At 46.5% G+C, this 23,942-nt stretch overlaps 1 protein-coding gene across 3 annotated transcripts in view; it reads left to right on the top strand.

Moving 5' to 3' along the window:
• The first annotated feature begins 1,789 nt into the window (after nt 1–1,789).
• LOC138758295 (leukocyte immunoglobulin-like receptor subfamily A member 2) overlaps nt 1,790–23,942 on the top strand; it is a 33,062-nt gene continuing 10,909 nt past the window's right edge. For 2 of the 3 annotated variants that reach the window (XM_069926999.1, XM_069926998.1), the window contains exons 1-6: nt 1,790–1,975; nt 5,354–5,383; nt 7,020–7,307; nt 15,646–15,897; nt 19,061–19,372; nt 22,868–23,158. In XM_069926999.1, the coding sequence (XP_069783100.1) occupies nt 1,897–1,975; nt 5,354–5,383; nt 7,020–7,307; nt 15,646–15,897; nt 19,061–19,372; nt 22,868–23,158 (1,252 nt within the window). In that variant the 5' untranslated portion in view covers nt 1,790–1,896. The remainder of the gene's footprint in view (nt 1,976–5,353; nt 5,384–7,019; nt 7,308–15,645; nt 15,898–19,060; nt 19,373–22,867; nt 23,159–23,942) is intronic. The other variant, XM_069927000.1, reaches the window with a different exon arrangement.

The raw sequence follows: 23,942 nt of genomic DNA, 5'->3' as shown, positions 1-23,942 counted from the left end.
TCTATCTCATTGTCGATCCTTGCATCTGATGAAATGGTGCAGCCGAGATAGGTAAACTGGTTGACCGTTTTGAGTTTTGTGTGCCCGATGGTAGTCATGGTGGGGAGCTGGCTGATGGAGGACCTCAGTTTTCTTCAGGCTGACTTCCAGGCCAAACATTTTGGCAGTTTCCGCAAAGCAGGACGTCAAGCGCTGAAGAGCTGGCTCTGAATGGGCAACTAAAGCGGCATCATCTGCAAAGAGTAGTTCACGGACAAGTTTCTCTTGTGTCTTGGTGTGAGCTTGCAGGCGCCTCAGATTGAAGAGACTGCCATCCGTGCGGTACCGGATGTAAACAGCGTCTTCATTGTTGGGGTCTTTCATGGCTTGGTTCAGCATCATGCTGAAGAAGATTGAAAAGAGGGTTGGTGCGAGAACATAGCCTTGCTTCACGCCATTGTTAATGGAGAAGGGTTCAGAGAGCTCATTGCTGTATCTGACCCGACCTTGTTGGTTTTCGTGCAGTTGGATAATCATGTTGAGGAACTTTGGGGGACATCCGATGCGCTCTAGTATTTGCCAAAGCCCTTTCCTGCTCACGGTGTCGAAGGCTTTGGTGAGGTCAACAAAGGTGATGTATATTCCTTTAAAAAAATACTAAACCCTCCCTACCCCGTAACCCTCTATTTTCCTTCCATCCATGTGTCTAAGAGTCTCTTAAATGCCCCCAATGCTCCAGTTTCCACCACCATCCATGGCAAAGCCTTCCAGGCACCCACAACTCACTTACCCCTGAACTTCCCTCCCTTCACTTTGTACAGACGTTCTCTGATGTTTGTCGATCCTGCCCTGGGAAACAGGTGCTGACCGTCCACCCTATCGATGCCTCTCAGAATCTTGTTGACCTCTATCAAGTCTCCTCTCATCCTTCTACGCTCCAAAGAGAAAAGTCCCAGCTCTGCCAACCTTGCCTCATAAAGACTTGTTTCCCAATCCAGGCAATGTCCTGGTCCATCTCCTCTGTTCTCTCTCTAGAGCTTCCACATCTTTCCTGTAATGAGATGACCAGAACTGAACACAACACTGACCAGAGATTTGTAGAGTTGTAACATGACCTCTCTACTCCTGACCTTTTAACTCCTCTTATTAATGAAGCCCAATATCACATCAGTCTTCTTAACTACCCTATCAACCTGTGCAGCGACCTTGAGGGATGGATGGATTTGAACCCCAAGGTACCTCTGTTCATCCACACTCTTAAGTAACTGACCATGAACCTTAAACTCAGTCTCCTGGTTTGTCCTTCCAAACTACATCACCTCTCACTGATCCGGAATGAACTCCATCTGCCCCACTCTGCATCATGTCTATATCTTTCTGTAACATACGACAACCCCTTCAACCTTGGCATCACCTGCAGGCTTACTGACCCATCCTTCCGCCTCTACACCCAGGCCTAACCCCGATGTGCCTACATCCTTGGGCGCCCAATGGACACCCCCCCCCACCCCACTGCTCCCTTAGGGGTCCCTGAGCTACACACCACCCCTGGCCTCTCTTGTCTCCCACACTCCCTTAACCTCTCCCCTCAAAAAACTGTAACCAGCGATGACAGGCCAACCCCACAAGCTGCTCAGAGCACAACAGCGGCCACATCGTTCACTGCAGCAAAGGAGAAGCCTCCCCCCCACCCCCGACAGACTTCATCTGTAAATTGGGCTGTGAACGTTGGAATATACATCCAGTCAGGTCTGCTGACGTGATAACCAAGAGTGTAATGAGGTAATATCCTTCCTCTTTTGTGTCGCTGATTCTGTGGCCAGAAACTTGTTTGCAGCAAATTTTTTTGGTAAAACAGTTGGACTTCTGCCTTGCAAAGCGGCCCATAGACTGTGGCTTTCCTCTAAAGTTACATTCATGGGTGGCAAAGAGCTGTGGTCATGCTCGACCTGCCCGTCAGGCAAGATTTTGCCTCTCTTCATCTTCTTTGGATGGGGTGAGTATCTCTCTGAACGCCCAGTATTACGGAAAGTGGCAAAGGGTGTGACTAATTTTGACACTGGATTTCGCGCACAGCGGGCTGACGTCGGATCAGTTCTGTTAGTGAGCTCACATTTGATAATACACAGCTCTTTAGCACAAAATTATTAGGCAGCTCAAGAACATAAGTTGGAGCAGAGAGCTCTATCCATCACTTTTTCCACTGCCAGGCCACTCTTTCTGGGGCAACCTCATAGCTTTCTCTCTCTCTCCCTCTCTTTCTCTCTCTCTCTCTGTCCATCTCTCTCTCTCTCTGTCTTTCCTCTCTCTTTCTCTTTCTTTCTCTCTCTACTTCTCTTTCTCTCCCTCCCCTCTCTCTCTTTCTCCCTCTCTCTATCTTTCTGTCTCTTTCTCTCTTTTTCTCTCTGCCTCTCTCTTTCTCTCCCTCCTTTCTTTCTCTCTCTTTGTCTTTCTTTTTCTCTTTCACTTTTTCATTCTTTCTCTTTTGCTTTCTTTCTCCCTTCCTTTCTCTTTTATCTTTTTCTCTATTTCTTTCTTTCTTTCACTTTCTCGCTTTTACTCTCTTTCTCTCTCCCTCCCCCTCCCTCTCTCTTCTATCTTTCTCTCATACTTTTTCTCTCTCACATTCTCTTTCTCTCTCCCTTCCTCTCTCTCTCTCTCTCGCTCCTGCCTCTTCTATCTCTTTTTCTCCTTCTTTCTCTTGTTGGGGCATCAGGAGTTACAGGGAGAAGGCCAAGAAGTGGAGCTGAGTGGGAGGATGGATCAGCTCATGACTGGAATGGCGGAGCGGGCTCGATGTAACCCACTCTCTGTGTCATTCAACTGGACTATTCTGTGGAAAGCGATACATTTCTGGGACAGTTTTGATGTTGTGCATGGTAGGGATCTCAAGGCACAGTGGAAGAAGCTTGCCCGGGAACTTAGAACCATGAACCATAGAACAACAGATCACAAAAACGGAACCTTTAGCCCTACTACTCTGAATTATAACTCTGCCCAGTCCCACTGACCTGCACCCAATTCATAGCCCATCCATTTACAAATTCTTCTTAGATGTTAAAACTGAGCCCACATTCACCACTTCAGCTCATTCCACACCCCCACCACTCCCAGTGTGAAGACGTTCCCCCTAAACTTCTCCCCTTTCACCCTTAACCCACGTTCTCTGGTTTGTATCTCACACACCCTCAGTGGAGAAAGCCGACCTACATTTACTCTATCTGTTCCCCTCATCATTTTAAATACCCTGATCAAATCTCCTCCCCATTTATATCTGGGATACATCCTAGTAAATCTCCTCTGAACCCTTTCAATCTTACTGATATCCTTCCTGTAGTTCGGCAAACAAAACTCACACAATTCTCCATATTTGACCTCACCAATGTCTTGTACAACTTTACCATAACATCTCAACTCCTGTACTTAATAATTTGATTCATCAGGACTTAATGTCATGAACGAGTCCTGAAATTCGATGGTCTGCAGCAGCGTCAGAGAGCAAACGTCCATATTATAACCATCTGACAACATGACTATAAAAATAACATTACTAGTGCTCGAAAAGTCAGGCCGTAACTCTGGTTCGTGGATCATTCCGGAATCTGGTGGCAGCGGGGAAGAAGCTGTCCTTGTGCCGTTGAGTGCTCGTCTTCAGGCTCCTGGACTTTTTGCCCGATGGGAGCAGAGTGAAGAGGACCTGGCCTCGGTGGTGGTAGTGGGGGTCTTTGAGGATAGAGGCTGCTTTATGAAGACCCCCACCTCATGTCGATGTCCTCAATGGAGTGAGGTCTGGTGCCCGTGATGTCGCAGGCTGAGTGAACGACCCTCAGGAGTTTATTCTTGTCCTGAGAGTTGGCAACTCTGTACCAGGCAGTGATGCAATTGGCCTGAATGCTCTCTGCTGTCTACCTGTAGAGGTTTACGAGAGTTTTCGGTGACAGACCCATTCTCCCCAGGCACCTCCAAAATATGCCAAATGAACCTATCTCAAGAATGTTACTGGAACGGGACATCTTGGGTTATAATACACGGTTGGATTGTCTGGGACTATGAAGACACGCTCAAGCCTGGAGATCAGTGGTGCACGGAGAGGCCCAAAACATTGACCGCTCTTTCTCTCCCACTAATACTGCTTGACCCACCGACGTCCTCAAGAAGTTTGTCCTTTGGACCTGATATTCTGTATTTGATATTATTGTTGCAGCTCTACAAATCTCTGGTGAGACCCCACTTAGAGTCTTGTGTTCAGTTCTGATCACGTCATTACAGGAAGGATGTGGAAGCTCTGGAGAGGGGGCAGAGGAGATGGACCAGGACATTGCCTGGATTTGGAAACAAGTTTTTATGAGGCAAGGTTGGCAGAACTGAGACTTTTCTCTTTAGAGCGTAGAAGGATGAGAGGAGACTTGATAGAGGGCAACCAGATTCTGAGAGGCTTCAATAGGGTGGACGGCCAGCACCTGTTTCCCAGGGTGGGATCAACAAACACCAGAGGAGGTCTGTACAATGTGAAGGGAGGGAGATTCAGGGTTAAGTGTTTTTACACAGAGAGTAGTGGGTGCCTGGAACGCCTTGCTGGGGATGGTGGTGGAGGCTGGAACACTGGTGCCACGTGAGAGACTCTTAGACAGACACATGAATGGAAGAAAATTAGAAGGTTATGGGGTAGGGAGGGTTATAGGGAAGGGAAGCAATAACATCGCGAGCCAAAGGGAATATACTGTCCTGTATTGTTCTATTCTATTCTATTGCACCTCTGGTTTTGCGTTGGGACATTACTCCCAGGAATGTAGAAGGGGAGGGGGGGGGAGTGTAATTTTTTGAATTTTAATAAATCCTCTGTATGTTTTGAACCATGGGAAGAAAATCCACATGGACACGGGGAGACCATACAAACTGCTTACGGACAGCGCAGGATTTGAACCCCCGGCCACTGGCACAGGAACAGTGTTGCACTAGCCATGCCCATTACCACAGCATCATTCGTGTGCTAGTAGATTGGAAGAGCCAGGAACGAAAATCGTTGTCCTTCGATAACAGGGGGAGGCACGTTTTGTGTAGTGGTGAGCACGACACTTCCAGAGCACCAGTGGCTGGGACCAGGGTTTGAATCCTGCACTGTCTGTAAGGTTTTTGTACGTGGGATTTTCCCCTGTGGGTTCTGGTCTCCTCCCACCGTTCAAAATGGACATTAATGGAGTGTAAATTGGGTGGCACGGTCTCGAGGGCCAAAACGGTTGTACGTCTAAATTTAAATATTAAAAATATTAACAATTAACAAAAATTAAGTTGAGGCATTTACGTTTATGTACAGATGTATTGGTTATAACAGAGATCTACTGGTTGAAAGCCTTATTGCTTTGATTTCCTTCAGGTCTGCTCACGAAAAATGGAGAAGCTCAAGGTAAGCATTTGCAATTATTATTATGTTAGCACAATAATCGCCCAGTGGTTCTTTGGTTTGGATACAGGGAACTTTGTAAATGTGTTGGACTGGAAGATTATTGATGGGCGTTCAACGATCTATTTATTTATTGGACCCTCAGTGCAGTAAGAGGCCATTTCGGCCCTACGTGACCACGCTGCTTGTTTTACACCCCATGACCCAACAACCCCTCCCCCTATGCATTTTTGAAGGGCGGGTGGAAACTCCATGCAGACGGAGGGGGGAGGAGGGAGGGGGAAACAAACCAATTCCTTGCAGACAGCACAGGATTTGAACTCCCGACCGCTGGCACTGTAAAGACGTTGCATTACGCGCCATGCCGACCGTGCCTCTGTCACCAAGGAGACTGAACATGTCGGGCAGTTTGTATTTGAAGAATTACAACAGTGAACCTCTTCAAATTGTCAAGGTTCAAGGGTGTCGAGTCGAACTTCCTTTGCCTTCTTCGAAAGTGAAGGCGTTTGTGCTGTTTCTTCACTGGAGACTTCCTTTCCAGTTGTTATGTAATGTGCAGCAGACATAACAATGAGCCCAGACTGTGTTATATTTAAAATAATTATAATCATCAATGATTGAACATCTCTCTAATTGAACTAACTTTCTAAATTTAACTAAACTCATCTCACCCACAAATATACTGGTGTGTGTGTGTGGGCATGTGTGTGTGTGTGTGTGTGGGCATGTGTGTGTGTGTGTGTGTGTGTGTGGGCATGTGTGTGTGTGGGCATGTGTGTGTGTGTGTGTGTGTGTGTGGGCATGTGTGTGTGCGTGTGTGTGTGTGTGTGCGTGTGTGTGGGCATGTGTGTGTGCGCGTGTGTGTGGGCATGTGTGTGTGTGTGTGTGTGTGTGTGTGTGTGTGGGCATGTGTGTGTGTGTGTGTGCGTGTGTGTGGGCATGTGTGTGTGTGTGTGTGTGGGCATGTGTGTGTGTGTGTGTGTGTGGGCATGTGTGTGTGTGAGTGTGTGTGGGCATGTGTGGGTGTGTGTGTGTGTGTATGTGTGTGGGCATGTGTGTGTGTGTGTGTGTGTGTGTGTGTGGGCGTGTGTGGGCGTGTGTGGGTGTGTGTGTGTGTATGTGTCTGGGTGTGTGTCTGGGTGTGTGTCTGGGTGTGTGTCTGGGTGTGTGTCTGGGAGCTGCACCCTCCTGGAATGCAGGTCTCCACAGTGGAGAGTAAGGACTGCTGAGGGGGATCATTAGGGTCACACCCTACACGACGAACACTTATAATGGCCGCTGTTTGCTGAACACCATCATGAAGGATTCCACGCACCCCTGCCATCGCAATACCTCCTCCCTCCTGCCGACCGGGGAGAGGCAACGAACCATTCAGGCCCTCACGGCCAGATTACAGGACAGCTTTCTTCCCCCAAGCCGTGAGACTTCTGAACACAGAACACAGGGACACACAGGGTTAGCGTACATAACATGATAGTTAATAAGTGATATGTTTTTTTTATTTTTTAAAAAGTTTCTGCTGTAATTTAGCCAGGTAAATAACCAGCACCACGGTCCGGAGAAAAGCTACATCGTTTTCACTGGTTATGGTATGAAAGCATGTATGACGCTAATTTTGTTTACTTCTCCACCTGTGCAGGGAGCATGCCGAAACCCAGCATCAGTTCTGACCCTGCATCTGGCAGAGGACTCCAAGGGGGAGTCATCACCTTCAAATGTGATGCTCATGTCCATGGGGAAAAAACGTTTTACTTGTTCCAAAATGCGAAGAAAGTCGCCACTCGTCCCATTTCGGAGCCGACAGCCCATTTCACCCTTGCAAATCTGACTTCGAGGCACGCAGGAAATTACCGGTGCATTTACGAAGTGTTCCGACCCAGGCGAAGAAAATCCAAGCCCAGTGATACGCTGCACTTAACAATACTTGGTAGGTACAGTCCTGTGCCATTGACATTCCATCTCTGGTGTGAATTAACTGGCTGGTGTTGCTAATTGGATGGGAGGGGTATAGAACATAGAGCAATACAGCACAGTACAGGCCCTTTGCCCCTCAATGTTGTGGTGACCCATATATTCCTTAAAGAAAGTACTAAACCCTCCCTACCCTGTAATCCTCAACTTTCCTTCCATCCATGTGTCTAAGAGTCTCTTAAATGCCCCCAGTGTTCCAGTCTCCACCACCATCCCCAGCAAGGCATTCTAGGACCCAACAGCTCTCTGTGTAAAAACTCTTCCCTCCCTTCATTTTGTCCAAACGTCCTCTGGTGTTTGCTGATCCCTCTCTGGGAAACAGGCGTTGGCCACCCACCCTCTCATAATCTTATAGGCCTGATCTGAATCTCAGAAGCCTGAATACGCCTTATGGTCCGATCTGGGAGACTGCACAGGCTCAGGCATGGCCAGTACTTAAAGGGAGAGTGGCCGGGGATCGCCAGGTGCTGTAGGTTTCTGCAGGGGGTGGGGGGGGGGGGGGGGTGGGCGCTGGACGAAGTGGCGATTCTTTGTCTGCCTTAAGGTGGACAAAAGTTAAAGAATTTCATGTGCCTTACATTATAAATGTAGTATTATGTGACAATAATGGAACTTTTATCTACTACTCTCCAAAGAGAAAAGTCCCAGCTCTACTAACCTTGCGTCATAAGATTTATTTTCCAACCCAGGCAATGTGCTGGTCAATCTCCTCTGCCCCCTCTCCACAGCTTACACATCCTTCGTGTAATGAGGTGACCAGAACAGAACAAAATTCTCCAAGTGTGGTCTCACCAGAGATTCATATATAATTGTGTTTTGGGTCCATATATCCATTTACAGAGTGTAAACAGATCATGTCGGCCTTTCCAGTCCACACCGGTTCACTAGAACAACTCCACTAGCTCAAACCTCCCGCTCTCCGCCAATAACCCTCCAACCCCCTCACCTCCATGTATATATCCAACCTTCTCTTAAATGACAGAAGGGACCCTGACGCAACTATCTCATTCGGAAGATCATTCCATTCTGCCACCACTCGCTGAGTGAAAAAGCCACCTCTAATATTTCTCCTAAAGTGTTACCCCCTTACCCTTAACTCATGGCCTCTTGTTCCAACGTCCCCTGCCCTCAGGGGAAAGAGTCTGTTTATGTCTAGTCTATCTATTCCTTTCATAATTTTAAATACCTCAATTAAGTCCCCTCTCAGTTGTCTACGTTCCAGTCAATAAAGTCCCAGTCTCCCTGTAATCCAGATGCTGTAAGCCAGGCAACATCCCTGTAAACCTTCTCTGCACCCTCTCCCCCTTATCTATATCCTTTCTATAATTTGGAGACCAGAACTGAGCACAGTACTCCAAACCAGGCCTCACCAATGCCTTAAACAGCTGCAGCATCACCTCCCAGTTCCTATACTCTATACTATGATATATGAAGGCCAGCAGACCTTATGCCTTCTTAACCACCCTGTCTACATGGGAATCCGCCCTCAGTGAACTCTGTGCCATAACCCCCAGGTCCCTCTGCTCCTCTGCATACCTCAATGCTCTTCCCTTAACTGTATATGTCCTATTCTGGTTATTTTTACCGAAATGCAACACCTCACACTTGTCTACATTGAATTTCATCTGCCATCTTTCAGCCCACTCTTCCAAACAAACCAAATCCTTCTGTAATCCAAGAAAACCTTCCTCACTATCCACCACTCCCCCTATTTTTGTATCATCTACATATTTGCTTACCCAGTTAACCACCCACTCCTCTAAATCATTAATATAAATGATAAACATCAAGGGACCTATCACCGATCCCTGATGCACCGCGCTTATCAAAGGCTTCCAACCTGACAGACAGTTATCCACCATGACCCTCTGCTGTCTTTCTCCCAGCCACCTCTGAACCCATGTCACAATCTCTCTACTAATTCCTAGTGACTGAACCTTACTTATTAACTTTCCCATGCGGAACCTTATCAAAAGCCTTACTAAAATCCAAATGGATCACATCAATCGCTCAACCTTCATCCACCTTTTCTGTCACTTCCTCAGAAAGCTCAACAAGGTTCGTCAAACATGACTTTCCTTTTACAAACCCATGCTGGATGCCCCTAATCAATCCCTGCCCACCCAGATATGCATGTAAACTATCGTGTAGAATACCCTCCATAATCTTCCCCACCACTGAAATCAAACTTACTGGTTGATAATTACGTGGCCTACACCTACTGCCTTTTTAGAATAATGAAACAACATTTGCAATGTTACAAGCACCTGAGTCTGAAATCTTCAGAAATTGGTACTCCACCTTGAGTACTAAGGAGGGGGATAGTCAGACTATGGTGGGCAGAGGTATGGTGTCAACCTCTGTGACACAGAAAGGTAGGGATAAGAGGAAAAGGGCCATATTCATAGGGGATTCAATGGTTAGGGATTTAATCCTGTGGTACTACCCCCTCCTCCATTGATCTTTGAAAAATTACTGTCAGTGCCTCCATTATTTGTTCCCTGACCTCCCTTAAAGTCCTGAGAAATATCCCATCAGGACCAGGAGACATCCACCTTAATTGACCCTAGAAGCTCCAAAACTCTTGCTTTATTAATCCATATCCTTTCCATAACTAAGTCCTTTGCCTCTCTTATCTCGTATAGCCCAATGTCCCTTTCCATCATGAATACAGACGAGAAAAAATTGTTCAATATTTCTCCCATCAGATACAGTTCCTGACATAGTTCACCAGTCCCATCATCCAGTGGACCTATTCTATCCTTAACCGTCCTTTTACTGTTCACATATCTGTAAAAACCCTTAGGATTCACCTTCGCCTTATTAGCTATGGACTCCTCATACCTTCTTTTTGCCTTTCTAATTTCCCTCTTAAGGTTCTTCCTGCAATCTAAGTAACGACCATACATCTCCTCAATCCCTTGTTCTTTTTATATTTGGTGTAGGCATCCCTCTTGTCCCGAACCAACTTCTTAATTTCACCAGAAAACCATGGATCCCTCGAACCTTTAGTCTTTCCCTTCAGCCTGACTGGAACATAAAGATCTGGTACTCTCAAAATCTTACCCCTAAATGCCCCCCAAATTCCCTCTACATTCTTTCCAGCCCACACAACTCTTTGCAAATCCCTTCTCATTTCTCCAAATCTGGTCTTCCGCCACTCGAAGACCTTAAACCTCTGATCTGATCTATCCCTTTCCATCATTAAGCTAAAGCTAATGGACCCATGATCATTGAATCTGAAGTTCTCTCCAATGCTTACCTCTGTCACCTGCCCCATTGCATTCCCAAACAACAGATCTAACACCACGCCCCCTCTAGTTGCCGTCTTAACATACTGCTGCAAAAAGCAATCCTGAACACAATGCATAAATACAAAGCCATCCTGGCTTTTACTAACTGTGTTCCCCAATCTATGTTTGGAAAATTGAAATCCCCAACCAACACCACCCTATTTCTCCTGCACATCTCACCTATGTCCTTGCACATTTGCTCTTCTAGTACCCTTTCCCCATTTGGCCTATAATATACCCTTATAATAGTAACCTTATTTTTCAGTTCTACCCACACTGCCTCCCTCGATGAGCCCTCCAGTCTACCTTACCTCAGCACTGCTGTAATATCCTTCCTGACAAGTAATGCCACACCTCCCCCTCTTAATCCACCAAATCTGTCACATCTAAGGCAGCAAAATCCTGGAACATTCAACTGTCAGTCACAACCTTCCTTCAAACACGTCTCGCTAATGGCTACAACATCATAATGCCACGTGTCAATCCACACCTTTAGCTCATCCTGCTTCCTTACTACGCTCCTCGCATTAAAATAAATACAACTCAGGGATCTCCAACATTCTACCTTCTGCGTATCCTTCTCTCTTCCATTCTTACAATTTTCACTACAACATCTTTTTACTATTTCCTGCTTTTCCTCCCTCAAATTATTTAAACGCCTCAGCCTACATACCCTCTGCAAATGCTCCCGCCAGGAGACTGGTCCCACTGGGATTAAGATGTAACCCATCATTACGGTATAGGTCCCATCTTCCCCAAAAAAGATCCCAGTGGTCCAAGAACTTGAAACCCTGTCTCTTACTCCACCCCTTTAGCCACGTGTTTAACCAACACCTGATTCTATTTCTGCCCTCACTGTCACGTGGCACAGGAAGCCATCCAGAGATTACCCCCTTAGTGGTCCTCCTTTTAAGCTCCCTACCCAACTCCCTATACCCATTCTGCAGGACCACTTCCTCCTTCCTTCCAACATCATTGGTTCCAACATGTACCACAACCTCAGGCTCCTTACCCTCCCCCTTTAGGATGTTCTGAATGTGTATATTCACATCCCGGACCCTGGCACCAGGAAGGCAAACCACCATCCGGATTTCCTTATCGCATCCACAAAAACCTCTGTCTGTTCTCCTAACCATTGAATCCCCTATAACTATTACCATCTTCCTCTTATCCCTACCTTTCTGCATCACGGAGATTGACACCGCACTTCTGCCCACCATAGTCTGACTATCCCCCTCCTCAGTACTCAAGGTGGAGTACCAATTTCTGAAGATTTCAGACTCGGGTGCTTGCACATGAACCTGACCCCTCCCTTTCCTCCTCCTAACGATAACCCACTGCCCCTCCTCCCATGGCCCCTGTGTGACCACCTGCCTGTAGCACTTGTCTACGATAGCCTCATTCTCCCTAACCAGAGTAAGGTCATTGAGTGCAGCTCAAGTTCCCTGACTCGGTCCTTTTGACACTGCAGCTCAGCCCATTTTGTGCACACGTGGACATCCAGGAGGCGTGAAGACTCCATGACTTCCCACATGTGACACTGAGAGAAGAAAACTGCCCTCACACTCATCCTGCCTCCTTCTCCTCACACCTTATTAAATTAACTGTGAATGTCTTACCTTTAGTCCAGCATGCTCGGCCTCAGCTTCTGCTCACCTCAGCCTCTTGAGCCAAAGCCTCAAGCACCCATTCCTTCACTGTGCCACTCACTCACTGGGCCAGTCCTCGCTGGCCACTCCCCTATACTTACCCTCCTTTTATTGGCCCCTTGACCAATTAATCCCCTCACTCTCTCTAAGCTCCTCCACCTCCAGATAGTCACCCAAACTCCAGTTGCCTCCTCCTCAGACTCACAGCACAAACTAAGTAGGCCCAAGCCTCGGTAAACCTTGGAATTTAATGGCTTACCTGCCTGTCACTCTCTGCAAGCTCCTCCACCTCCAGATAGTCGCCCGGACTCCAGTCACCGCCTCCTCCGTCTCACAGCCCAAACCAAGTAGGCCCAAGCCCTGGAATTTAATGGCTTATCTGCCTGTCACTCTCTCCAAGCTCCTCCTCCTCTAAATAAAGTTAGAGTTGTAACATGACCTTTCGAATCCTGAACTCAATCCCCCATTAATGAAGACCAGCATCCCATCTGCCTTCTGAACTCCCCTATCAATCTGTACAGGATGTATGGAGAGTTATAGACTAGGTGTAGGTCAATGATGTAAAGAATTATGGGGCTTGGAATGATTTACCTCTAACTTTAATGGGTAGAGTAAGTTGTATTAAAATGAATATTTTTCCAATGGTCCATTATCTTTTTCAGTCCTTTCCTTGTGGCATACCTCAAAAATGTTTTAAGAATTTAAATTCCAGTATTAGGAAGATTTTATGGAAAGGAAAGATGTCCAGGGTTTGTTTGGAAAAATTACCTTACAAGTTTATATTGGGAGGGGTTTAACACTTCTTCATTTTAAGAATTATTATAAAGCACCCCAATTGAAATGTATTAATGGAATGTTTGATTCAGAAAAGTGGTTCTCAACCTTTTTCTTTCCAATCACATCACTTTAAGTATTCCCTCTGCCATTGGTGCTCTGTGATTAGTAAGGGATTGCTTAAGGTGGGATTTTGAGTGAGAAGGGAAGGTTGAGAATCACTGCTCTAGACCCAATTGTTCCTGAAATCTTAACGATTAGCTTTAACTGTTTCTTAAAAAAATGTATAGCCATTACTTGGAAACCAGATACAGATTGGGGTAAAATGCAGGATTCTGTTGACACTGTGGTAAAGTGAAAAAAATACACAGATGCTGGAGAAACTTAGCAGGTCAAATGATGCCTTTACATCACAATGGTGAAGATACAGAACCAATGTTTCTTGCTGGAGGTCTTCATCGAGGTGTGGGAGAACATGAGAGATGTCCAAACAAATGGGGGAAGGGGGAGTTGTGAGGGTGCGAGATGATAGGTGGAGGGAGAATGGGAGGAATCTAGGCTGTGTGGAGAGAGAAAGGAAGTAGGAACTGGAATAACTAGTTAAAAGAGGGGGGAGGCAAGCTGATTAGTGGAATGCTGTGAACTCAACGTTCATACCCTGGGGTTGGAGGGAGCCCAGATGAAAAATTAGGTGTTGTTCATCCAGTCTACGGATGGTCAGGGTGAGGGTCATGTGAAAGGCCGTGGATGGACACGCAAACTTGAGAGAGTGACTTGGAACTGAGATGGTTAGCTATGGGTCACTTTCGTGGCAGATGGAGAGGATGGGCTAGGCAAGGCAATCTCCTAATCCACAGCCAGTCTCTCTGATGCAGAGAAGGCCACAGAGGGTGGGCACCGGATGCAGTCAACGAGCTCTGTGGAAGTGCAGGTGAAGTATGGCTGCCCATGAACAGCCTGTTTGGGACCTCGGACCATGGTGAGTGATGGATAGACGACACACTGAATTGCACACTTGAGAAAATCACTTACAATTTGCATAATAAATCTCATTTCTTTTTGAGAATTTGGAGCCCAGACTCACAATGTACTGGTTTGAAAATTGGAAAGACTCTCAAAATGCACTGCGGTGGTAACCCTTAGCTCCCGTACAATGTGAAATAGATTTTAATCTATTTTTGGCATTCTCTTTACTTTCTTCTTTTCCCCTTTTCTTTCTTATCTTAAGGTTTGGAGCAGAGGGAAGGAGGGAAGAGGGTACATTTATATATACACTCATACATCACATTTGTATTATTTTTTCAATGTATGCTTTAATAATTGTAGATGTTATTTTAAAATTCTTAAATAAAAAGGATTATGGGGCTTCTGATACAGTATGAAGGTGAACCAAGAGGTGATGCTTTAGTCGATAAAGCAGCCCACGGCTGCAGAATATGTCATGATCAGCATGGGGCAGGAGTCTGCGGCAAACACTATGGCATTTCAGAATGGCGCTAGGAAGGTTACTGGACAGCACTTCACAGAAATTATGATGTAGCCAAGAATGTCAGGTTGCCAGTTAGTGAGACCCATGTAAAGCTGCATATAGGTACCTGCCTAAAACAATGGTTTTCAAACTGCCCCAAACCCCCCCCCCCCCCCCGCCCGAACCTTCAGCTCACTTTCCGCCTGAAGTAATCCCAAAGCCATCGGTGCTCTGTGATCAGTAAAGGGTTGCTTAAGGTAGTCTGTGGGTGGGAAAGGAAGGTCAAAAATCACTGCTCTAGAGCCAATTGTTTACTGAAATATTTGGCTGGAGAAAAAAATGGTCATTGGCCCTTTTCCTTTGGGGAAATGTCCACATCACGGGTCAATTCGGTACAATTAAAACAGTGGTTCTCAAACTTTTTTCTTTCCACTCACATCCCACCTGAAGCCATTCCTTACTAATCACAGAGCACCTATGTCATAGGGATTACTTAAAGTGGAAAGTAAATTTAAAGGGCAATTTGAAAACCACTGGTCTGAACGACTATGTAAGTTGTATCGTGCAGTCTGAGTGCAGGGAATTAATTGTATTGTTTGGTCTTTCTTTTGGAAATATTTTTATTAATATTTGACAGAATAAAGCAGAAACCTTAAACTCACATTCCACCTGAAGTAATCCCAATGCCATCGGGACTCTGCAATCAGTTAGGGGTTGCTTCAGGTGGTCTGTGGGTGGGAAGGGAAGGTTGAGAATCACTGTTCTAGACCCAATTGTGACTGAAATATTTGGCTTGTGGTCATTGGCCCATTTCCTTTGGAGTTCTGAAACCAGGCACATCACAAATCAATGAGGGATGATTAAAACAGTGATTTTGAAACTTTTTCTTCCCACCCACAGACCACCTGAAGCAACTCCATACTGATGGCATAGGCATTACTCAAGGTGGTCTGTAAGTGGAAAGAAAATGGTTGAGAAGCACCAGTCTAGTTGCACATATAAGGGAAGATGATAACGAGTGGTCTTGAACTTGAAATCTGTTGGCTGACTTTGTGGCGATGTTGTTGATAGGCTTGCAAGCACCTTCGAGCATCTTGTACCCATTTTCAGCCCGTGTCACAGAAGGCAGCGATCTCCACATCACCTGCGTAGCGGACACAAACCACACGTGTTTCTTCTATGGATATGGTGATGATGGATATTCCCAAACCTATCTTGCAAAAGGAAAGAGTGGAACCACCGTTTCGGTCCCCAACATGACGCGCCACAATATGGGCAAGTATGTCTGCCATTGTTTCGTGGAAGTGAGTGGAACTTTGGCCATCTCGGCCCCAAGTAACTTCTTGGAGTTGACTGTGTCTGGTGAGTAGAGAGTTTACATTGCAGGCTGTATGGAGATGTGCTTCCAGTTGATGAGCTCATACAGGGCAAGCTCTCACCCAAAGGGCTCTGTTCAGCACAGGTTGATATCCTTGGATTGACATTGTGTTCAATTCTGGTCACCTCGTAACAGAAAGGATGTGGAATCTGTGGAGGGGGGCAGAAGATATTGACCAGGATGTTCAGTTCTGGTTGCCTCATTACAGGAAGGAATAGAAGCTCTGGAGAGGAGGCAGAGGAGATCAACCAGGACATTACCTGAATTGGGAAACAAGTCTTAGGAGGCAAGGTTAGCAGAGTTGGGACTTTTCACTTTGGAGCGTAAAAGAATGAGAGGGGACTTGATATAGGTTGACAAAATAAGGTGGACAGTCAGTGCCTTTCTCCCCAGGGCAGGCGTAGGAAACACCAGAGGGCATATGTTCAAAGTGAGGGGTGGAAAGTTTAGGAGAGACATCAGGGGTAAGGGTTTTTACACAGAGATTTGTGGGTGCCTGGAATGCCTCGCCAGGGGTGGTGGTGGAATCTGGAACATTGGATGGAAGGAAAATAGAGAGTTACGGGGTAGGGAGGGTTTAGTAATTTTTATTAATGAAGGAATATATGGGTCAGCACAACATTGAGGGCTGAAGGGCCTGTACTGTGCTGTAGTGCTCTATGTTCTACGCTGATAGTTGTGAATACAGCCCACTCCGTATGCCTCCAACAACTCCTTGTATAACATGGGCTGCCTTGGAAAAGCAGCCAAGATAACCACTTAGTCATGCCACCCAGATTAGCGTGCCTTTCCGGCCCATTAGCCCGTGCCGCTCAAGTACCCCAATGAACCTACCACCCTGCTAGGCTTCAGTGGAAACCAGGGACTTGGAGGAAGGACGCCCAAGCAGACAAGGAGAGAGAGAGGGCAGGGGGAAGAGAGGCACGGGGAAGAGAAAAGTGGGAGAGAGAGGAGGGAAAGAGAGAGAGAGAGAGAGAGAGAGAGAGAGGAGGGGGGAGAGAGGAGGGGAGAACGAGGGAGGGGGGAGAGAGAAGGGGAGAGAGGGGAAAGGGGAGAGGGGAAAGAGAGGTGAGAGGGAGTAGGGACAGAGAGGGAGGGAAGAGAGGGAAGAGAAAAAGGGGAGAGAGAGAGGGGTTAGAGAGAGGGGGGAGAGAGATGATGGTAACAGCACCCACCACTGTGAGTTTATTGCGGTTTGTACCGTGCCCCCCTCTAACACGCTAACATCCCTCTCTACCATTCGCTCTGCCATCAAGCCTGGTTCTCTCTTTGTAGAGCACGTCGAAAGAACCAAAGACTTGTTGATCCAACCAAGGCTTTTATTAACTAAAAGATTGGAGCATATCACAAATAGGTCGACCAGTCCAGAATGACCTGCTCTGGCTCCAGAATGACTCTTAATTTAAACAAACCCCCACTATGCACAAATATAATTGTCTAGATGTGTGTGTGTGTGTGTGTGTGTGTGTGTGTGTGTGCGCGCATGTGTCTGTATGTATCTGTGTGGGTGTGTGGGTGTGTGTGTGTGTGTGTGTGTGTGTGTGTGCGTGTGCGTGCGTGCACGCGTGTGTGCACATGTGTGTGTGTGCGTGAGCACGTGTGTGTCTGTATGTGACTGTGTATCTGTGGGTGTGTGTGTGCATGTGTGTGTATTAAAGTATCATTTCAATTTAAACTTGAGTCTGACAAGTTAATTTTTTAGGCCCAGTATTTTAAAGTCATTTTGAACTTGAAGATCTGATCATTGTAGGTTCAAAACTAATTTTGAAACACAAGTTATTTTAAATTGTTGCTTAAAGCAACAGCGAAGCATTTGTCAGCATTGATTCAGTCCTTCAACTGTTCAGTCTCACAAATCTTGCTGAGTTATTCTCCCATTTATGTCCTATCAATCACTCCTCCAGGCTTTTATTGACAATGAACTGGAAGGCCAGCCTGTGCTGTGACCCAGGCTTTCTAGTGGAGGAGTTGGTGTGTTGGAGCCTTTACATGGGGTGAAGAGGGAGGAGGCGTGGGTCCAGAGCAGGCCAGGGCCAGGTTAATGAGGGTGTAGCTGTTCTCTCCACCCAGGAAGAGATTTCTTCTTAAACTCTCGCACCAAAGATTCCTGGAGTTGTTCTTCCTTCATGAGGCTGTACTCTTGACCTTCAAAGGAGCAATCGAGAAGTGTCCCCCTCCCCCGTCCGAAATCCACTCATTTCTGCGGTCCCCTTTGGTTAGTAGTCACATAATAGCACCTCTTCACCTACACTGCAACTCAACCCTTTGCTTCACCCTTTGTGACCCCACAGGGACTCTGCTTCTCCTCTTTCAGCTACGGTGATGGAGTGCAGTCCAGTATCTTCCTCCCTTTCCAGAGATCACTGTTGTACTGTCACAGGGGTCTTCTTCTCAACTCCTCCATTTTCCCACCTCTCTTCCCATCTTCAAGAAAGCCTCTCCTGTTCCAAAGTTTGATTTTGCAAAGTCTGACACCGATGTCATAGGGATTACTTAAAGGTGGAATGTGAGTTTAAGGGGAAAGTTTGAAAACCACTGCTTTATACTGTCAAATGTTAACAAAAAATATTTCCAAAAGAAAGAGTAAACCATGTAATTCGTTTCCTGCACTGAACCTCACTCAGAGTGCATAGTCCTTAGGACCAATGGCTTTCTAACAAGCTCCTCCTGTGAAGTCTCTTTAGATTCTGATCCTTGCAAGAAATTCCTTTCCAATAATTCTTTCATCGAAGCAAATACTTCCTCAAATGGCCTGCGCATGCCCGCTGATTCACACTTGCTTCTTGTCCAATGCCATTTTCCCCAGTCTTCGAGAGGGATGCACCTGCAAGCGTCCCCTCCATCTCCACCTTCCGTCAGGATCTTGTCACAGCTCCAGGTCCAGGTGCTCTTCTGTGATTGAGGCCTCCCTGCGAATTCCTTAGAGACACCGCTAGACGATCCAACAATTACATTTTTCTTATTTGGATACATCTTAAAAGGTAACTATATTATTCTTGCAATGTTTCTTACTATTTAACTTTATCTTACTTCATTTCAGTATTTTTTTTTTTCTGTTTTCCCGGGAGGGAAAAAGTCTTCCCGATCGCATGACTTCCCCATATAATCCTATGTTAACTTTAAATGCTCTCACCACATCCATTACAGATGCAGACATTGGGCTTTCGGGAAATGCTCCGAAGCCCAACATCACATTTGAACCGGTGTCTGGCACTGGGCTTCAAGGAGGCATCGTTGTCGTCAAGTGTGAGATTCCCGTTGACGGGGAGAAAATCGTCTCTCTGATAGCAGGCTCGGAGAAGATTTACGTTGTCACCACCCTCTCAGAGCCTGCAGTGTATTTCACGCTGATCAACCTGAGTGTGGCAAGCACAAGGAGTTACCGGTGCATGTACGAAACTTTGCGACCCAAGAAGGGCCCATTGAGTCTGAGTGATGAGATTCATCTCACAATACTTGGTGAGTAAGACGAACCTTCGAATGTCCCTGAATTGTCGACCTTGGTAGATTTCACTCGAAACATGCAGCCCTGTGGTTTTTCCATGATGTTTCGCATCAAATTAGATTGGAGATTGGGTAACATGATCCACGGGCATCTCCTGCCATTCCATATTCTCATAAACTGCCGACCTTCCAATCAGTGCATTGGACCGTGAGAACATGGGAGCAGAATAAGCTATTCATCCTGTCAGGATAATGTGAATTATTTTGTAACTGTATAAGGATACACCCTTCTCACTGTAGTAACTCTAGTACCTCACTGTGGGGCGTATGTATATGTTAATGTGTGAACAGATTCCTGAGATGGTGGAAGGCATCAGTAAGTAAAGTCTCATCTGTTATTTGAATCTTGCATCTCGAAGTTATTTAAGAAGCCTCCCAAGTAACTCTAGAGATGGAACACATCCCAATCACTCTGCCCCATCATAAGCTGATCCATTTGTCCATTCAATCCCACTGCACCGTCTTCTCCCCATGACCCCTTTGATGCCCTGGCTCATCTAGAACCTACCTGCCTTAAGTACACCCCATGAACAGTCTTGTGTCAACAAATCCCACAGATTACGGGTGGGGGGGGTGGGAGATCCCACTATCAGAGGGCAGCGGCAACCTTCAAGGGCCCACACCACCCGGCACATGGTCTGTTTGGGAAAGAGGTGGAGGTGCCACAAGGCTCAGGTTTAGGAAGAGTGGCCACCCCTCCACCACCAGACTCCTCAACAATAAACTCATTTAAGGACTCAGATTTGTTCACTTTACTGAGTTTCTTTGCTCTCTCTGCATTGCACAGTCAGTTTGTTTACATTCGTGATCTGTTTACAGTTCTGTTTTCATGCTCACTATCAATTCATGGTGAATCTGCAGCGCCCGCAGGAAAAAGGAATCTCAGGGTTGTACTCTGACAAGAAATCTGAAATCTAACATTCACCACCCTGTGGCTAAAGAAGATTCTCCGCATCTCTATCCTAAACGGATACCCTTCAATCCTGAACTTGTGGTCTCTTCTCCTAGATTCAGCGATCGGGACCGGGCTGGGTTTTGAATCCCACGCTGTCCAAGTGGAGTTTATACATCCTGCATGGGTTTTCCCCGGGAGCTTTGCTTTCCTCCCACCGTTCAAAAAGCGTACCAGGGGGTGTAAATTGGGCGGCATGGACTCGTGGGCCAAAATGGCCTGTATGTCTAAAGCTTTTTTCAAAAATTGATTTAAAATTTAAATGTAAAATTCTCTCACATTAGCAAATGACCCTTCTACATCTGCTTTCTCTGCACCTTTCGACCTTCGAAACATTTCAATTAAATTCCACCTTGTTCTCCTAAATTCCAGGGAGTGCCAGCCAAGAGGCATCAAATGTGATTCATATGATAGCCCTCGGATCTTCGGAATCATCGCTGTGAACCTCCTCTGAACACTCTCTAATGTCAGCACATCCTTTCTTATACGGGCAGTCCCCAGGTTACGGATGAGATCCGTTCCTACATCCGTCTTTAAGTCGAGTTAGTAGATAAGTCGGAACAGGTACATATGGTTCTCATTTAGCATCAGTTGGTCAAATGTCTGTCTGACTACTGTAAAAAAAAAGAAACAGTTTAGATAGAAAACAAAAGGGAAGAAAGATCATGATTAGACAAAGTGCAAGGTGATGCATTTTGGAAGGGCAAACCAAGAAAGAACGTGCACGGTAAAAGTTTGGGCACTGACGAATGCAGAGGGGCAGGGAGATCTGGGAATACAGAGGCATTGTTCCCTGAAAGTGGACAGGGCTGTAAAGAAAGCTTTTGGCATCTTAACTGTTATCAATGAAAGGACAGCTCTGATTATTCAAAATCGGATTCTCCAAACCCTCATTTATCCAAGATATTTTCTATCTGAATTGTCCAGGGACGTCAGGCTTCTTGCGGCGACAGCAGTGGGCCTCAGTCTCCCGGGGCAGGAGCGGGGACCCTCGGGCTCCCTGGGGCAGGAGTGGGTGACCTTGGGCTCCTGGGGCAGGGGCTGGGCCTCGGTGGGGAAGTGTTGATGATCGACACCGGCCAGCATTTTTTTTTTGGTGAGAACTAAACATGATTTTAACACTTAAAAGGCCTTTGGTTGTTGTTTGTTGTTGTATAAACACTGTTACAAGTGATTTGCTGTCACTACTGGGGTGTTTTTAAAAAATTACCAGATTTCCGAAGAAAAAAATCCCCGGGTCACCCTGTATTAGTTCCCCAAAACTTTCATAATATTCCAAGTGAGGTCTTAATAGTGCCCTGTAACATCTCTCAGCATCATAATCTCGGCTCTTATATCTTTTATTCTTCTTCAAACAAATGCCGGCATTGCATTTGCTGCCCTCACCCTGATGCAGGGTATGGCCCTGGTTCCTGTGCATCGATTTTTCCCCATTTAGAAAGTAACCTGCCTGTTCATTTCTTCTACCAAGGTACCTGGCCAGAAGGACTGTCTACTGTCCAGAAATAAAATGCCCCCCTCCCCCCACACATGCACAAGCCACACCATACGAAAAATTTTACTCCCTTAGCTTCCTCCGGAAGCTGGTTGCAAATATTGGCCATCGTCTGACTGAACAAAGATGGCCGTGAGGTCTCTCTTGAAGCACTCCCCTCTCACTCTTAACCCATGCGAAGATGCAGGAATTACCTATTAGGCCGAGTATGCTGAAGCCTTGGGGCCCGGAAGGGCAGGGATTTGATTGATCGCCCGACAGGCCAATAAAGCGCTGGCATCCACGTGGAGGATGTGACGTATGGCCAATGGACATCGGCATTGGTGCGTGCCATGTGTTGCCCCGCTCTGCGCTTGCTGCGTCCGCTCAATCTGCCTGTTTAGTTCCTCCTGCAGAATTCTCTACCGTACACGTCTCAACGTTGGATCTCTTCTGCTGTTCCTTTGCCCGCTCTCCCAAGCTGTCCGAGTCTCTCCGCAACCTTTTGGTTTCTTCAGCACTTCCTGCTCCAGCCGCCCATCTTGGTGTCTTGGCCACAAAAACCATTCATTCCAGAATCTAAACCATCAACGTACGTTGTAAAAGGAAGCCCCCCCAACACCAACTCCTGCGATGTTGTTCCTGAACCTGGCGGAGCAAGTCCACCTCTTTCTTGATGGCAGCAGCGAGAACAGAGTGGCGTGCTGGATGCTGGGGGTGGTATCTTTGATGATCGCCGCCGGCCCCACCCACCCCCACCCGCCCCAGCACCAACGGCAGCATTCCCTGCTCGTATCTTTGATGGTGGGGAGGGTTTGGCCCGTGATGTCCACTACCTCTTGGAGGGCTTTATGCTCAGAGGTGCTGGTGTTTCCATGCCAGACCATGAGGCAGCGGGCATCTGGAAATGAAACAAGAAAGCATAACCTCATGACCATTTCAGTTGAAATCTTGCTGTTCCCTTGTGATTCCCCTTGAGATATGGGGGAATATTTGAAAGATAAACTCTGTTCCCTGCACACAGATATCCAAGCACCGGCAAGCGTTTTGCACCCATCATCTGCCGTGGTCACCGAGGGCAGCAATCTCCAAGTGACTTGCACAGCGAACACCGACCACCATTGCTTCCTCTACGAGTACAGCGATGACCAATATTCATTACGCCGTCAGGCAGAAACAAAGAGCGGGATCACCATTTCAATGACCGATGTGACGCGGTGTGACGAGGGGCCTTACGTATGTCACTGCATCATGGAAGTCAATGGGATGTTGGCCTTCTCTGCCCTGAGTAATATCATGAACCTGACTGTCACTGGTGAGTGTACAGATGCTCCTCCTCTCACGTTGGTTTGAATTATGATTCTTTTTCAATATTTTTATTAACATTGAAATTGAAATTTCTCATCCAAAATTACAGGCAGCTGAGTTGGTCATAACTCGGGGGTCTCAGCCTGCCGACAGGGGGAGCAGAGCCCTCAGGGTGCCAACAGGGACCTCGGGGTGCCGATGGGGGGGGAGAGGGGACCTCAGGGTGCCAACGGGGGAGTGGGGACTTTGGGCTTTCGGCAGGGGAACTGCCATGAGCCCAGAGGACCCCAAAACATAGCAGCAATAGAAATTCACCAAGACAAATGGTTACTTAAACAAAAGTTGCTTTTAATTATCTTTAAACATGAAAACAGGATCACACTTTGACTTAAGTAACCTAACTTAACCCCCTTCTAATTCTAAGCGCACGTGTGTGCAATGTGTGTGTAAGTTCAGAAAAGTCTTTGGTTCACAGTTCAATCTCACTTCTCACTCCTGCAAGTTCACTGGTTGCAGGCAATTTTTATACTGTGCACAGAATTTAACATTTATTATGTTAACCAGGCTTTGGTGCTCAAAAGGTAAATGGTTACCGCTCAGGAAGGTTCTTGTCAGTTTTCAGACAGAGATTTGTTGTATGCTGGACACCCACAACAACTGATTCCTTTTTAATCAGCCACTCCAGGCTGATGAAACTTGCCCCCTCAGAGTTCTCCAGATGGTAACATCTTTCTTTCAGGTCACCACAGAATTCCTTTTTGTTTCTCTTATTTCAAGTGAAACATTAGTCA

This window comes from Narcine bancroftii, chromosome 3, assembly GCF_036971445.1.
Source record: "Narcine bancroftii isolate sNarBan1 chromosome 3, sNarBan1.hap1, whole genome shotgun sequence".
NCBI lineage: Eukaryota > Metazoa > Chordata > Chondrichthyes > Torpediniformes > Narcinidae > Narcine > Narcine bancroftii.
The sequence above is the reverse complement of the archived record's forward strand: the minus strand, read 5'-3'. Positions and strand labels throughout refer to the sequence as shown.